Source organism: Lissotriton helveticus, chromosome 3_1 (genome assembly GCF_964261635.1).
Source record: "Lissotriton helveticus chromosome 3_1, aLisHel1.1, whole genome shotgun sequence".
NCBI classification, from domain to species: domain Eukaryota; kingdom Metazoa; phylum Chordata; class Amphibia; order Caudata; family Salamandridae; genus Lissotriton; species Lissotriton helveticus.
In genome coordinates, this window is record NC_136061.1 from 537,543,941 (window position 1) to 537,561,110 (window position 17,170).

General features: G+C 45.0%; 1 protein-coding gene across 1 annotated transcript in view; it reads right to left on the bottom strand.

Moving 5' to 3' along the window:
• Positions 1-17,170, bottom strand: part of DNAH7 (dynein axonemal heavy chain 7) — a 2,019,015-nt gene that overhangs the window by 1,047,859 nt on the left and 953,986 nt on the right. The window contains exon 31 of the mRNA XM_078680414.1: positions 5,281-5,463. Within this exon, the coding sequence (XP_078536540.1) occupies positions 5,281-5,463 (183 nt within the window). The remainder of the gene's footprint in view (positions 1-5,280; positions 5,464-17,170) is intronic.

Genomic DNA, 17,170 nt, shown 5'->3' on the forward strand with positions numbered 1-17,170 from the left:
AGAAACCAACACACAAAACAGAACAGTCCGATGTAGGTACAGTGACCCATCTTCGCATAAGGTAATGCTTTCTGTTTCTTTGTGGGCTCCTTTTCAATTGCGGGAAACATGAAGGTGAATTACTTCTCTGCTGGGCATTCCTTAAGCAGACAACTTGCCTGCTCCCTCTCCTCAGTATCTTCAAGACACTCCAGGCTGGGGGGGCGCCGCAATGTGCCTTCCAAGCACTTCATACCAAAGTTCGTCGGTTCATTTTTGCGGTGCTCCTGAACGAGGGGCGTGTCAGTATCAGCGGAGCCGACCTCCGTTTCCACATACTGCTACCAATCCTGTTTCCATACAAACAGGTCTGACACATGCTCGGTTTGCCAAATAGAAATTTAATACCTCCAGTGCACATTTGCCAATAACCACGATGTCCACAATTCCAGCGTCTGGCAGACGCGTTTCGGCGTGTGCCTCATCAGTGCCAGTTCCTTGCTGAAAGTGTCAAGATGCTTCCTTCGCGGGGCTGATGTTTAAATAACACACGTGTGACCTCATTGGCTGGGAGTCGTTGTTATAGAAAGCAGACAGGGAAAGTTCCTCCGATGGTTAATGTCGCTATACTCCCAGCTGTGAGCCCTCGGTTAATGCGCACTGAGTCCCGCTTTCAGAAACCAACACACAAAACAGAACAGTCCGATGTAGGTACAGTGACCCATCTTCGCATAAGGTAATGCTTTCTGTTTCTTTGTGGGCTCCTTTTCAATTGCGGGAAACATGAAGGTGAATTACTTCTTTGCTGGGCATTCCTTAAGCAGACAACTTGCCTGCTCCCTCTCCCCAGTATCTTCAAGACACTCCAGGCTGGGGGGGCGCCGCAATGTGCCTTCCAAGCACTTCATACCAAAGTTCGTCGGTTCATTTTTGCGGTGCTCCTGAACGAGGGGCGTGTCAGTATCAGCGGAGCCGACCTCCGTTTCCACATACTGCTACCAATCCTGTTTCCATACAAACAGGTCTGACACATGCTCGGTTTGCCAAATAGAAATTTAATACCTCCAGTGCACATTTGCCAATAACCACGATGTCCACAATTCCAGCGTCTGGCAGACGCGTTTCGGCGTGTGCCTCATCAGTGCCAGTTCCTTGCTGTATATATATATATATATGTATATTTTAGGTTGGGGATCATGGCAATTAAATATTACTTAACTTAACATTTAAAAAACCCTAGAAATTCACTGATAAAACCAAATGTTACAGGACGTTATAGTTAGGAAATATAATTTAAAGAACCTTTGAAATTCACATTTTACACACACAAAACCATAGAAATTGAGCACTTACAGTTAGAGATACCTGAAGAAAATATAACTCGTGCCCAAAGGTAACTATAACCAGTGGCCTAACCATGCACTGCTAATTACCTAACACATTACATCACTCATGAAATCATTGATAATATCACTGCAACATTTGCTGTAAAATATTGATGAATATAAGTGTGCATGGCAGGGGTACAAGTTATAGTTACCTTAGGGCACAAGTTTCTACAGTTTTGTGTGTATAAAACGTGAACCTAACTATAAGGTCCCTATAACCTTTGGCTTTTACAGTGAATTTCTAAAGTTTCTTTAGTTCCATTTCCTAACTTTAATATTCATGTAATCTTTGGTTTTTTGAGTGATATTGAGTATATATATATATATATATATATATATATATATATATATATATATATATATATATATATATATATTTGAATCTACACACAAAGTTGGGGGTTGGCGATAGTGACTGTACAATAATTATAGTTAAGTCCCACATGGCCGTGTTCAAACTGGAATGGCATGGGGAGCAAAAAAACTATGAATTTAGGCCCAACTCTTTGTACTGGGGTGAATGTATGACATTGTTCTGCATTCTGTCCATCAATTGTTGTTTTTTGCATTTCTCACCCAAGTAGGACGTGTATGCCCAGGCGTAGGTCCCGGGCTCACTGTGCGACTGGATTCAAGCTATCCTGGCTGATGAGGGGTGAAACCCAGAAACCGGTCCTCGGATGCTTGTTTCCGTTCTAGGGAGGACCTGGCGTGGCAGATCGGTCTGGACTGTTCCCATGAGGCACAGGGTCAAGTCTGATCTGCATATGGCCAGGACTAAACTGGGGTGACATGGTGAGCAAAATAATGATGGATTTAACCAACATCGCTTGACTGGAGGTGAATCTTTTGATTTGTTCTGCATTTTGTTTATTAATTGTGTGTCTTTTACTTTTAGAAAGTTGGCGTTTTCTTACTGTAACCATTCTGTGCCTCTACCTGTCTCTGAATACACATCTGGGGTGGGTGACAACTAGGCATTGTGAATTCGCTGTAGGCAGTCCCACACAAAGGGAGCTGAGGTTAGCCTGATAGGCTATTCACAGCCTGATGGCACATCACCAGGTTGATAGAGATAGATAGATAGATAGATAGATAGATAGATAGATAGATAGATAGATAGATAGATAGATAGATAGATAGATAGATAGATAGATAGATAGATAGATAGATAGATAGATAGATAGATAGATTCTTTAGTGTACAGTTAATTACAATCATTACTATGGAGCTCCAGATACCTGGTAAGCAACACATTATTGGCAGATGACAAGTAATTGCTAAAAGGGCATGCATCAAAATAGCAGTTAAAACTAACAGTTAAAAGAGAGAAAGAGAGAGAACCCTTTCAATCCGGGGTCTGAAAATGCTGGCTTTTGCCCCCAATGTACCTTCCAATACTGGGCCAATGTAAAGTGCATTACGTTAGGGTGCTTTCAAAGCCTAAAGGGCCAACTTTACCTCAAGGGTGGGTTCCGAGGCTCGGCCCACAAGAAGTGAAAGTGTTTTTAAAGAATGCAATGTTTTAATTGTCTATTATGTTTAGGGGACCTGCGTAAGGAAATGAGGTTTACTAACCTCCCGGGGTCGGGGCTGCTCTGAAAGTGCATATTAAGTGCAATGCTTTTGGTCTTTTTTAGTTTTTAGCAGCATGTTAGGGATTCAGATTCTAATGCAGTGTTTGGAAGTGCTAGTGCAATTTTCATAAATTTCAGATATCGAACCACTAGCGGCGGCGAATCAGGCCTGTAGCGAATCTGGAGCCAAGGCAGGCAGAGCAGGGATCTTGTGCACTTCAAAGGCCTCTCTTTGAACTCTTCCCCCACTTTAAAGGCACAACTGGTTAAAAGTATTCGACCCCTGACACCACCAACTGCCAAGAAGAAGGATTCATGTGCTGTTGAAAGAACTGTCACTCTGCTGGACTCCTGCTCTGCTGTGCCTGCCCTGCTGCCGCCTTGCCTGGAAGCAAGAAGGACTGGACCAGAATCTTTACATCCCCAGAAGCAAGCGACTCCAAGGGCTTGCTGGCTTGCCTCCTGTTTTTAAGTCTCAGGACCATCAAAGACTTCATTCAACCCTGCTACAGCCTCTAGGCTCTGCTACCTGTGAGCCATGCCCTGCCAAGTGGTGCCAATCCAGTCGTAGGCCCTTGGAGATGGGATTTATGGATGTTTCTGCCAGAATCCACGCAGTGCTGACTTTATGCAGGTTGGAACAGATGCATTCATCTCAACGCATCACCACTTCGTGGACACCACGGCGTCGGTTGCACATTTCGATGACAATGCATTGCCTTTACTGCAGACGGTAAGCCAACGATGCATCAGCGAACTGCACAATATGAAACTGATGCATCACCTACAATCCGACAAATTGGCGACAGCTCATCACCTCTGACAGTTCCTTGCAGTAACCCTCAACAAAGACGCTTCCTCTGTGAAGGTACTCTTTTCAGGAGCCCTGCGTGAATCTTAAATACGCCCCACGCTCTATCACTGTCGGCTTAACTTTTCAGATTTGACCCAATCCACCGCGACCAGATTGCACCGGTTGGTGCTTTAAGCAGTATATTTCAAGATATTTTTACAAATTCATAACTACGGTTCGACTTATTTAATTTTTTGGGTCATTTTCGTCTTGTTTTGATCATTAAATTAAGCTCTCACCTGGTGTGGATTATTTTTGTGTTTTACTGTAATAGGTTTTGCAAAAACACTTTACAAATTGCCTCTTAAGTAAAGCCGGTCTACTCTGTGCCAAGCTACCAAAGGGTAAGCACAGGTTAATTTTGGGTGCATGTCTGATTTATTCTGGCTAGAATTGTGGTGCCAGCGTGGACAGGGTGCATACCTCTACCAACTAGAGACCTAATTTCTTACAGTTCCCTAAACTTTGTTTTTTTCAGTAAATGCCTCTGAGTTTTTTAAACTAATGTTGATGTCTCATGAACGAGATTAACCATATCTTATATAATGTTTTTTCAATTAAAATATGCATATACCTATATAAGACACTGTAACACAGGTCCAAAACTGTTTGCTCATATTACTAATCAGGCAGGTTGAAAAACGACACTCAGTATCCAGCACTACAGCATATTTGCCTGTATTTTTTCATGGGTTTAAATAGCCTCATAACTATTCTCCCTAGCGTAAATGCCCTAGCGTAAATGTAAGCCCACTTAAGCTGCAAATGGGGATATTCGCCACAGAAATATACTTTCCAATTGTGCGTACCTAGCACTGATGCGTCTTGACTAAGATAGAGTAGATGTGCAGTGATGCACTTAAAAAATCCCTACCACAGCATGCAATACAAAATGACTTTTCCTAGAAGGGTTTTGTTTAACCCCTAAAGTGGGTGGATGCAGTGCTCTCTATAAACCTTCTTGTGCATGTTTTTGCCCCACAGGAAATTATGCCATGGCAGCTTCAACACTGGGAAACGGTCTTTAACAGAGGTGTTTCGGGAATATATGATGGTACATCTTTAGAGGCCCATCTACAGGGATGTTTACATGGACAGCACAATCTAGGCATGGGTGTCTACTAACATTGCAGGTCTCAAACAAGATCCCTCAGCAGCAAACGGCCAAACATAGCTCAAGTATTTAGAGGCTGTGAGTACAAGTGGCACTAGAACACCCATGAGAGTACCAGCAGTGCTACATCTGCTTCCACAAGACCCACCTCCTCAACTTAAGGGTGTGAATACATTTTGTTTGCAGAGTAGGAGGTACTCATGCTCAAGATTTGTTAATGTACTTCATATTAGGATATGATTACAAATTATTGTAGGAGAATGTGGCACTTGACAGATGACACTTTTAGAAACGAACACATAACCAAGTTATGGGAATCAGTAATGGATTTCAATGAATGGTTTCATGCCAGATAATGAAGATACTTACAGTAGCAGGTGAGGCCACTTCTAAATCCATGGGCTCAAAGATAAGGCTCATTTGTGAAGACATCTGGATGATCTCACCACTCATAAGGCAGAGCTTCTTGTTGTCGTCCAACACTGTGTTCATATTTTCAATCCACACTGCATCGACTGGGCCATCAAAAATTAGCCATTTCCTGTCTGGACTCTGTTTGGTAGATATTTCGGTTTACAACTTTAGTTGAATAAACATTAATATTTATAAATACGTTGTTTATTTCGATCATCAAGATCATAAGACCTCCTAAATTACATAATATCCTTTTCCTCAAGATTGGACACAAGCACCTCCTTTATAGGGCCTGATAAATACTTAATAATAAATAAAATGCTTTATGGACTCCAGCTCCCCAGGGCATCCTGTTGCATATTACGTAGGAGCCAGGCATTTAGGAAACTCACAAACTCCAGAAAACCAGGTTAAATTGTGTAAAAAGCACTCACTTCTGTCAAGAGTAGACCTAGCCCAGTTGCTGATCTATACCCAGTGCACTGGTTATGAGAATGAAAGCCCTCATTGTAGGTTTAATCACTTCATATTTTGTTCTCTTTCAGAAATGGTTTACTAAACTAAGTACTAAACGTTTATGGTTTAATTTTTTTGCAGACGGAGGCATCACTGCAAGTACTTACCTTGTCCTTCCCTCCCCTATGCTCCAATCCACTTCCATCCACTTCCACCTCACACAGATGCTGCTGCCTACATTAGCCACTGCTAAGAGCAGCTGGTAAATATATGTGTTAGACTCCACGGAATTGAGAATTCCATGTGGTTTTACAACCAGTAGATCTAGTTTCAAAGTTAAATCCCCATTTCATGGGGTACAGCTTGTAATTGCACTGTACCGGTACGGTGTTAAATAAAGGTAATGTACATTTCACATTTGAGACCTATGCCCTATGGTCTTCAGGATATTGAGAAGATAAATATATCAAATTCGAATTTGCAGTAGATAATGTAAAGCAAATCCTTAAGAATAGGACAGTGTCAAAATCAACCATAACTTATGTGATGTTTTGTACACTGAATTGTTTAATGCAGCCTCATGTTTAACAGTTTGAAATACTAAAAACGTGAACACAAAGGGCCTGATTATGATGATGGTCGGACAAGCGCCCGACCGCCATCCTTTCGGGAACAGGAACGACCGTCAGGCAGTCCCACCAGACAGATGCCGATCCGCCTTCTGTGGAGGCAGTCGGAAACATGCCTCTTAGCATTAAGGCTTGTGCTGCGACCCGAAAAAGGGCTGCAGCACAAGCCTCACTGGTAAGAGGCATGTTTGTAAACATCCTGGCACCTTGTGACAGGCACCATGCAGACCCTGCCAGATGGTACATGAATGTTAAGGGGAGCACCATAGGTGCCCCCTAGTACCCATAGCTGAAGGCCAAGGGGGAAACGGGGACCCCTAGGCTAAGTCCCTTTCTGCTTGACTTTTAATGGCAGGCGGACTGTCATGAATTGGCAGGTGGAAAGGGACATTGTAATCCCTATGGCAGTGCCTGAGCAGGCAACACCATTATTGTAGGAACTGAAGTCCCTCCGGCGGTCCAACGGGCTCCTCGAACCCATCAGATGTGTGGCGGATGGTCTCTCCGCCAGACCTCTATCCGTCCGCCATCCTAATGCGGTGTGCGGTCCTGCAGAATTCGATGGCGGTGGGACCGCCACCGATGGCTAGATAGTAGCCATTCACGGCCATGGTAATCAGGCCCAAAGTTTCTTAGCATCTGTAAGACAGTATTAATATTGAAATTTTTGTTAAACGTAAAAAAATATTTTTTAAAAAGGAGCAAGGGAGAAAATAAATAAATAGAGAGGACTAGAAGCAACAAAGAAATTGAACATTTAATCAGTTCAGCATTATATCTATGTCAAGCATTGAATAGTTGAATATGTTTTAAAAAAAAAAATTTAGGAACAGAGCTCTCACCAAGGTGACGTTTGACAAAGATTCACCTGTTTTTCATCTCTCTCACACACTCACACACATGCACACATATACACACACACACACACACACACACACACACACACACACAGTGAGGCCCATCCCCAATGCATTTTGTTATACATAAATGAGAATGTCTGTAGCACTCTTTCACATACTTTTACAATCCTTTGTAAATTGGCCCCAAAACATCTAAAATAGTACTAAAGTGGAACTAGTCAGAGAATATTCATATACAATTGGTACAAACAGAAAGGGTTGTGCCATGTTGCCACTTTCACTAATACTAAACTGGACATTTTGGGATCAATTCACAAAGGAATGTAAGAGTACATAAGAGAATCGTTCTGTAGTCCCATTTCCTGTAATCACAAATGCCTTTGTGAATAGGCCCCATTAGAGCTGAAAAATGGAGACTATTCTTAGACAAAAGAACAAGTTACTTGACTTCCGTTACGCTATTTCTGGTGGATAATCGATCTAACCTCAGATTCCTCACCTTGTGAATTTTCCCCGAGGTGTCAGACTGGATCCAAAAACTTTTCAAAATCTCTTGAATTTATTGCTCACATTCCTAATGTGTACTCCCTTTAAGATACAACACATCTGTACTCACTCTCAAGAAAGCTTTCTTCATTTACATTACATCGGTACAGAATGTGAGTAAACTCTGTCAACCCAACGTACATAAAAGTCTTTCTGGACAAGCTGATGTTAAGAAAGTGAGCTTCTTTTCTACCAAAAGTAATCCCTTCTTTTCATGTCAGAAAAATGATCACCCTCTCCTCGCCATTCCAAGAGGGAAGAGAACCTCGATCGGCTGCATCCTAAAAGACCTACAAGTTTCTACATTGATTGTACATGGAACATGGTGTAGAAAATCAGCTCTTTGTTGGATTCGCTGTGGCAAAGAAGAGGAAGGCAGTGCAGAAAAGGATCATCTCTTGCTGGAACATCTCCTGTATCAAAGCCTATTATACATTGGCTAAGAAGTAGCCCCCAGATGGCTTTCAGGTTCAGTCAAGCCTGCTACCAGCACTGCGTTGGCACACAGAATGGCTGTTCAAGGAATTTCGCGTGCGGTTATATGGGCGTCAGTTCATACATTCACAAAGCACTACTGCCTAGACAACTAGGTCAGTCGAAATGGGCATTTTGCCAATTGGTTCCTAAAGGACTTTTTTATCTGAGCCATCTCACAGACCCACCACATATGAGGTACTACTTTACTATCTATTCACAAGGTGAGGAATCTGTGGTTAGAAGTATCCATCAGAAGAACAAGTTACTGGTGGATACTCTATCTAACTGCAGATTCTTCACCAATCATCCCACCATCCCTTTCTGTGAACTGGACTCATTTTCCATCTAAAAATGTCCCAGTTCCAAGACTAGAGATCTGCACTCTAGTCCAACCAATCTGCTGCTGTGCTTTGTGTCTAGTTGTGCAACACTCTAAAAAACAATTAACTTCTGCATGCATAGGCTGCACTTCTATGCAGATCCGCATGACACCTAAGGAGTAGAACAATGTTGACAGGGTGCCGCATGATGCCAGCTACGGGAATGCAGAGCCACTGCTGAAAAGTTTTCGGATCAAGTCTGATAACTGATTAATATTCACAAGGTGAAGAATCTGAGGCTGGAAGTATTCACCAGAAGGCATGTGTGAGTCACAATAGCATGGATACACTATTAACTAAATAAAATGCTTCTGACTAAACTTGGTTGATTGAAAGTGATAAGGAGCAAAGATGGTTCATTTAGCTGTGGAAGCAGACCCTGACAGTATGCACCCTCCTACAAAACTGGATGAAAGAGTAAATGCATCTATGTCACTTTGTCCCTTGTGCCTGCTGTGAGAGTGAGCAACTCAAATTGCCAGGGAAATGTCATAAATCAGAATAGCCTAGAAGAAATTGTTGCTTTAAAACACTAGGAGTCTTGACATTTAAAAAGATTTCTGTACTTGATGAACAAGTTGCTTACCTTCGGTAACGCTTTTTCTGGTGGATACCGCATCTGCCTGTGGATTCCTCACCTTTTGAATTACCCTGCACACAGCATTCCACTGAAACTTTTTTCATAGCTCTCCCACATCGACGAGGACATCACAATAGCATGGCTCCACTCGCAACTCCGCTTGATGTAATTGGAGCCATGCGAAAACCTCGTCGGCATGCTGGCGTCAGTTCCACCCACTTTGTTCCGTGCCTTCGAGTTGAATGGGTGAACCAACAACATTTCACAAGTATATAAAGAATATAAATATATATACAACTACTCAAGAAGAAAGGAAACTGGAAATTCTAAAACATAGATGTTTCCTGACAACAAGCATCATGTATCTCCAATGCCAATGAACACAAGACTGAAATACTCAAAATTCTTTTCAGTATAAGTAGGTAGACAACGGGGTGGCAGGTGGCTCAGTGAGGAATCAAGAGGCAGATACTGTATCCACCAGAAAAAGCGTTACCGAAGGTAAGTAACTTGTTCTTCTGATGGATACATCTGCCTGAGGATTCCTCACCTTTTGCATTGAATCTCCAAGCAGTCCCGCTCCAGGGAAAAGAGTGTACACCTACCTACACCAAAAGGTCCTGCAGCACAGAGCATGCAAAATGGCCATCCCCCTCACCTCTGAATCTAAGCATAAGTGTGGAGGGAGGCTCAATTTGCCGCCTTGCAGATGTTAACAGCATGGACACCTCTAGCCAAAGCCGAAGAAGACTTAGCTCTATTAGAATGAGCTCTAATACCTTCAGACGGCTCTTTCTTGGCCAAGATGTAGCAGATCTTGTTACACAGGGTGATCCACCTGGACAACATTCGCTTGTTGACAGTCTTGCCCTTCATTTTTCCCACATAACCAATGAAGAGCTGGTTGTCTAGCCTGAAGTCCTTAGTCCTGTCGAGGTAGAAGCTGACCGCCCTCTTAGAGTCTAGGAGGTGAAGTCTCTCCTCCTCCTTAGAAGGATGAGGGGGAAGATAGAAAGTGGGTAAAGTGATGGACTGCCCCAGTTGAAAAGGAGTAACCACTTTGGACAGGAAAGCAGGTCTGCTCCAGAGAACCATCTTTTCTGCATGAATAGAGCTGAAAGGAGGCTTAGAACTAGGAGCCTGCAGCTCACTAACCCTCCTGGCAGAGGTAATCGCAATCAGCAAAATAGTTTTAAATGAGAGAAGCCTAAATGGACACATATGTAGAGGCTCAAAAGGAGATTCCATCAGGAAAGTAAGAACTACATTTAAATCCTACTGAGGCATAATAAAAGGAGTGAGGGGAAATCTATTAATGAGACCCTTAATGAATCTCATGACTATGAGAGACTTAAACAACGATGGTTGGTCTGGCAAACAAAGAAAGGCTGACAAGGCCGACAAGTAGCCATTAACAGTCACTACAGCCAAAGAAAGAGAAAAACTAAGAATATCAAACAAATGGGCATTTAAAGGATCAATTGAACTTCCTCCACACCATTTACCAAACCTGGCCCACCTAGTGGAATAGACAGATTTGGTGAAGTGTCTTCTGGGCAATAAAATAGCATCCACCACATCCGGAGGGAGAACGAAAGAGCTTAGGTTGCCTGTTCAATCTTCAGGCACAAAAGTGCAGGCTCTGGTGGTGGGGGTGTAGAACCTGCCCCTGCAAGAGGAGTGCTGCCCTGAGAGCGAGACGGAGCTGAGGGTGCAATAAGAAGTGAAGGTCTGTGTAGCACACCCTCCTGGGCCAATCTGGGGCAATCAATATGACTTCGGCCTGGTCTTGGCAAATCTTCCTCAGAACCCGTGGAATCAAGGATATAGGAGGAACCATGTAAAGAAGCTGTGAGCCCCAATCTAACTGAAACGCGTTCCCCAGCCCTGTCCGCTTCAGATACTGGAGACTGTGGAACGACGGGCAGTGCGCACACTCGTGAGTGGAAAACAGGTTCAACTGAGGAAACCCCCACATCCTGAAAATGTGATGGACTATCTCCGAATGAAGACACCACGCACGATCGGCTGAGTATTGCCAACTGAGACTGTCTGCTGCACATACAGCACCCCAACCAGATGATTTGCAATCACGCAAATCCGATGGGCCTTAGCCCAGGACCAGAGTTGCAGAGCCTCTCTACAGAAACGACCCTACTCCTCCCTGTTTGTTGATCGCGGTAGTTTTGTCCTCAGGACCAGAAGACCAAGTTAATTACCTTCGGCAACGCTTTTTCTGGTTGGTACAGTATCTCCCTGTGGATTCCTCACCTTTTGAATTACCCCTGTGACCAGCATTTCACAGAAACTTTTTGATAGCCCTCCCACATCGATGAGGATGTCACAATAGCACGGCTCTGCTCGCGACTAGGTATGAGCTCACCGAAGCTTCATCGGCATGCGGAAGTCAGTTCCACCCATTTTTTCCGTGCCTTCAAGACGAACGGGTGAACTGACAACCTATTGCGAGTTTACACAGTATACAATATATACACAAATATACCCAATATATAAATTAAATAAATAGGAAAATACAGGAAAGACATTTCCTAAAAACAAGCATCTAAGCAAGGCAAATGACATAGACATAGTAAAATGTCAAGCACAAAAATCTTTTTGGTATACGTAGGTAGACAACAGGGAGGAGGGTGGGTCAGTGAGGAATCCACAGGCAGATACTGTATCCAACAGAAAAAGCATTACCAAAGGTAAGTACCTTGTTCTTCTGATGGATACATCTGTCTGTGGATTCCACACTATTTGAATTGAATCCCCAAGCAGCCCCTCTCCCGGCGGAGGGTGCCCAACTACTCATACCAAAAAGTCCTGCAGCACAGAACATGCACAATGGCCATCCCTCCTCACCCCTGAATCCTAGCAATAATGCTTCGCGAAGGTGTGGAGGGAGGCACACGTTGCCGCCTTACAGATAGCCGCAACAGATACACCTCTAGCCAAATCAGAATTTGAAGACTTTCACTCTAGTTGAATGAGTTCTAATACCTTCAGGCAGCTCCTTATTGGCCAAGGCATAGTAGATCTTGATGTACAAGATGATCAACCTGGAAAGCGTTCTCTTATGAACAGCTGTGCCCTTCATTTGTCCCACGTAACCAACAAAGTGCTGGTAGTCCAGCCTCAAGTCCTTGGTTCTGTCCAAGTAGAATCTGACCACCATTCGAGGATCAAGGCAGTGAAGTCTCTCCTCCTCCTTGGAAGGTTATGGGGAATTACAGAATGTAGGTAAGGTGATAGCCTGCCCTAGATAAAAAGGTGTAACCACCTTAGGCATGAATGCAGCTCTGGTCCTAAGAACCATCTTGTCTGCATGGATGGTTATAAAAGGAGGCTTAGAACTAAGAACCAGAAGCTCACTTACCCTCCTAGCAGAGGTAATACCAACCAGAAGAGACGTTTTGAATGTGAGAAGCCTCAACGGGCAACTATGCAGAGGCTCAAAAGGAGAACCCATCAGGAAAGTCAGAACCAAATTTAAGTCCCACTGGGGCATAATGAAGGGAGTAGGAGGAAATGTATTAAGAAGGCCCTTGATGAACCTTATAACTATTGGGGACTTGAACAAAGAAGGCTGGTCAGGCAAACAAAGTGACAAAGCCGACAACTAACCTTTAACAGTAGCCACAGAACAACCTTACTGGGCTAGGAAAAGCGAAAAGCTAAGCACATTAGATAAATGGGCCTTCAAAGGATCAATTTACCTCTCTCCACACCTTTTCACAAAGCTGGCCCATCTACAGGAGTAAACAGATTTGGTAGAGTGTCTTCTGGCCGGTAAAATAACATCCACCATTCGGTGGGAGAGAGAAAGAACTCAATTTGCACCCTTCAAACTCCAGGCATGAAAGTGCAGGCTCTGAAGGTGGGGTTAAGAACCTGTACCTGCGACTGCAAGAGGAGGTCTACCCTGAGAAGGAGACAGAGCAGAAGGTGCGCTGAAAGGTGAAGGAGGTCTGTGTACCACACCCTTCTTGGCCAATCCGGGGCAACCAATATGACTTGGGCCTGGTATTGGCGAATCTTCCTCAGAACGCGAGGAATCAAGGGTATGGGAAGAAACGCCAACCAAGGATCCAACTGAAACATGTCCCCCAATGCTCCTCACATCCAATACTGGAGACTGCAGAACGACGGGCAGTGCGCATTCTCGTGAGTGTCAAATAGGCCCAACCGAGGAAACCCCCGCATCTTGAAGACATGATGGACCACCTCTAGATGAAGACGCCACTCAGGATCGGCCAAGAATTGCCAACTGAGACTGTCCGCACGAACATTTAGTACTGGGGCTAGATGATTTGCGATCACACAAATGTTATGGTCCGGAGCCCAGTACCAGAGCCGAGGAGCCTTTCTGCAGAGACAATATGACCCTACTCCTCCCTGTTTGTTCGTGTACCAAATCGCGGTAGTGTTGTCCGTGAGGACTAGAACTGACTGACCACGAAGGGAGGGAAGAAATGCCTTGAGTGCCAAAAGTATCACCCGCAATTCCAGAAGATTGATATGAAGCAATCTTTCCTCTAGAGACCAAAGACACTTGACATCCAGGTCCATCAGATGAGCACCCCACCCTAGAGTGGAGGCATCTGTTATTACAGTGGCCACTGGAGAAGGAGGTTGAAATGGCTTCCCTTGAGACAGGTTGCCTGAAACACTCCACCATAACAGATCTGCTGCAGTGACCACCTGCCTGCGATCTCTGTTGTGTTGAAACTACTGCTTGTGGAGGCACCACTAGAGGGCCCTCATATGCCAGGTTGCATGGCTGATCAACTGTATGCAGGAAGCAAACAGACAGAGCAGGCGCAAGACCTTCAGGACTGGAACTTCGCCCATACCTGAAACAATGGAATCAGAGTCTGGATATCTAAAATCCTCTGTGGAGGCGGAAAGGCACAATTCACAGTAGTGTCCAGTACTGCACCTATGAACAGGTTGCACTGAGAGGGCACTAGGTGAGATTTGGGTACATTTATCAAAAAACCCAAGTCAAACAACAGTTGAGCTGTTAACTGCAGATGATGCAGCACCAACTCTGGAGACTTCGCCTTGAGCAGCCAGTCGTCCAGATAGGGGAATACCGGGATCCCCGACCTTCTGAAATGAGCTGCAACCACCGCCATCACCTTTGTGAAGAGTAGCGGTGCGGAAGTAAGCCCGAAGAACAAGTTACTTACCTTTGGTAACGCTTTTTCTGGTAGATACAGTATCTGCCTGTGGATTCCTCACCTTGTGAATATCCCCCTTGCGTCAGCAACATTCAGAAATTCTTTCGTAGCTTTGCGCCGACGTGGGCGACATCATAGAGGCACGGCATTGCACGCGACTCCGCTGACGTCACCGACACCATAATAGGCCCACGCCGGCGTGATGACATCAGTTCCGCCCTTTTTTCCGTGCCTTCGAGGCACACGGACGGACCGATGACAGTAGATATATATATATATATATATATACAGTATACACAGTACTCAAATGTCAAGATAAAACACACACACAGTGTGAAGTCACTGCAGGAAAACATTTAAAATAAAACATTTCCTTTGAAAATAATATATACATATATATATACAAATCACAAATACCCTGGTATAGAAGAGTGGACAACGGGGAGGCAGGTGGGTCAGTGAGGAATCCACAGGCAGATACTGTATCTACCAGAAAAAGCATTACCGAAGGTAAGTAACTTGTTCTTCTGATAAATACATCTGCCAGTGGATTCCTCACCTTGTGAATAGATTCCCACAGCAGTCCCCACTCCCGGAGGAGGGTGTCCACTCTGCTATACCAAGAAAACTTGTAGGACAGAGCACGCAAAGTGGCCGTCCCTCCTCACTTCGGAATCCAAGCAGTAATGCTTCGCGAAAGTGTGGAGGGAGGCCCAAGTCACGGCTCTGCAAATGTCCTCAACAGGCACACCTCTATAAAGAGCAGATGTTGCAGACTTAGCTCTAGTGGAATGAGCCCTTATACACTCTGGAGGTTCCTTACCCGCCAGGGAGTAGCAGATCTTGATGCATAAAATTATCCATCTTGAGAGCGTGCGCTTGTGCACAGCCTTCCCCTTCCTACAGCCAGCAAATCCAACAAACAGCTGGTCATCCGACCTGAACTCCCTCGTCCTGTCCAGGTAAAAGGTCACCGCCCTCTTAGGGCCCAAGCGGTGAAGTCTCTCCTCCTCCTTGGAAGGGTGAGGGGGAGGATAAAAGGTAGGAAGGGTAACGGACTGCCCCAGGTGGAAAGGAGTTACCACCTTCGGCAGAAAAGCAACCCTGGTCCTGAGAACAATTCGGTCAGCATGAATGGATACAAACGGGGGCTTAGAACTAAGAGCTTGAAGCTCACTTACCCTCCTTGCCGAGGTAATTGTGATCAGGAAGACCGTTTTGAAAGACAAAAGTCTCAAGGGACATGAGTGTAAGGGCTCAAAAGGCGAACCCATCAAAAATGTAAGAACAAGGTTCAAGTCCCATTGAGGCACAATAAAAGGAGTAGGAGGAAATTTATTGGTAAGACCCTTGATGAATCGTAAAACAATAGGTGACTTAAACAAAGAGGGCTGGTCAGGCAAACAAAGGAAAGCCGATAAGGCCGACAAATAACCCTTAATAGTTGCCACCGGAAAACTCTACTGGGCCAAGGAAAAAGCAAATTGAAGAATATTGGACAAACGTGCCCATAAAGGGTCGATGGACTTCTCCCCACACCAAACAACGAACGTAGACCATCTATAGGAATAAATGGACTTAGTGGAGTCACGCCTGGCTGACAAAATGACATCCACCACATCGTGTGGGAGAGAAAAGGAACTCAGGTTGCCCCGTTCAATTTCCAGGCATGAAGGTGTAAGGTCTGGAGGTGGGGGTGTAGAACCTGCCCCTCCATCTGGGAGAGGAGATCTGCCCTGTGAGGGAGATGGAGCGGCGACCACGAGGAGAGGTGGAGAAGATCTGTGTACCACACCCTTCTTGGCCAAACCGGGGCGATCAATAGGACATGGGCCTGGTCTTGGCGAACCTTCCTCAGAACCCGAGGAATCAAAGGTATGGGAGGAAACGCGTAAAGGAGTTGTGAGTCCCAACTCAACTGAAAGGCGTCCCCCAAGGCTCCCTGCATCGGAAACTGGAGGCTGCATAATGACGGGCAGTGAGCATTCTCGTGAGTGGCAAACAGATCCACCAGAGGAGTCCCCCAAGTCCGAAAGACCTGACAAACTACCTCTGGATGGAGCCTCCACTCATGGTCGGCAGAGAACTGCCGACAGAGTGTCTGCACGAACATTCAGAACTCCGGCCTGATGATTTGCCATCAGACAAATCTGATGGTCCTGAACCCAGGACCAGAGACGCAGAGCCTCTCTGCAGAGACACTGCGACCCCACTCCTCCCTGCTTGGTGACATACCACATCGCGGTCGTGTTGTCCGTCAGGACCTGAACTGATTGACCGCGAAGGGAAGGGAGGAAGCCCTTGAATGCTAAACGTATCGCCCGCAACTCTCGAAGGTTGATATGAAGCAACCTTTCCTCTGGAGACCAAAGACCCTTTATCTCCAGATCCCCCAGATGAGCACCCCACCCTAGATTGGATGCATCAGTTATCACTGTGGCCACAGATGGAGGTAGATGAAAAGGCTTTCCTTGTGACAGATTGCCTTCCACACTGCACCAAGTCAGATCCGCTGCAGTTTCTCTGGAGATCCTCACTGACTCCCTGAGATCTTCGTTGTGTTGATAGCACTGCGTGCGGAGGCACCACTGGAGTGCCCTCATGTGCCAGCGTGCATGGTTGACCAGCAGAATGCAAGAAGCCATCAGAGCGAGCAAGCGAAGGACCTTCAGGACTGGAACGACCGCTCCATTGAAAAACAAAGGAATCATTTCCTGTATGTCGCGAATCC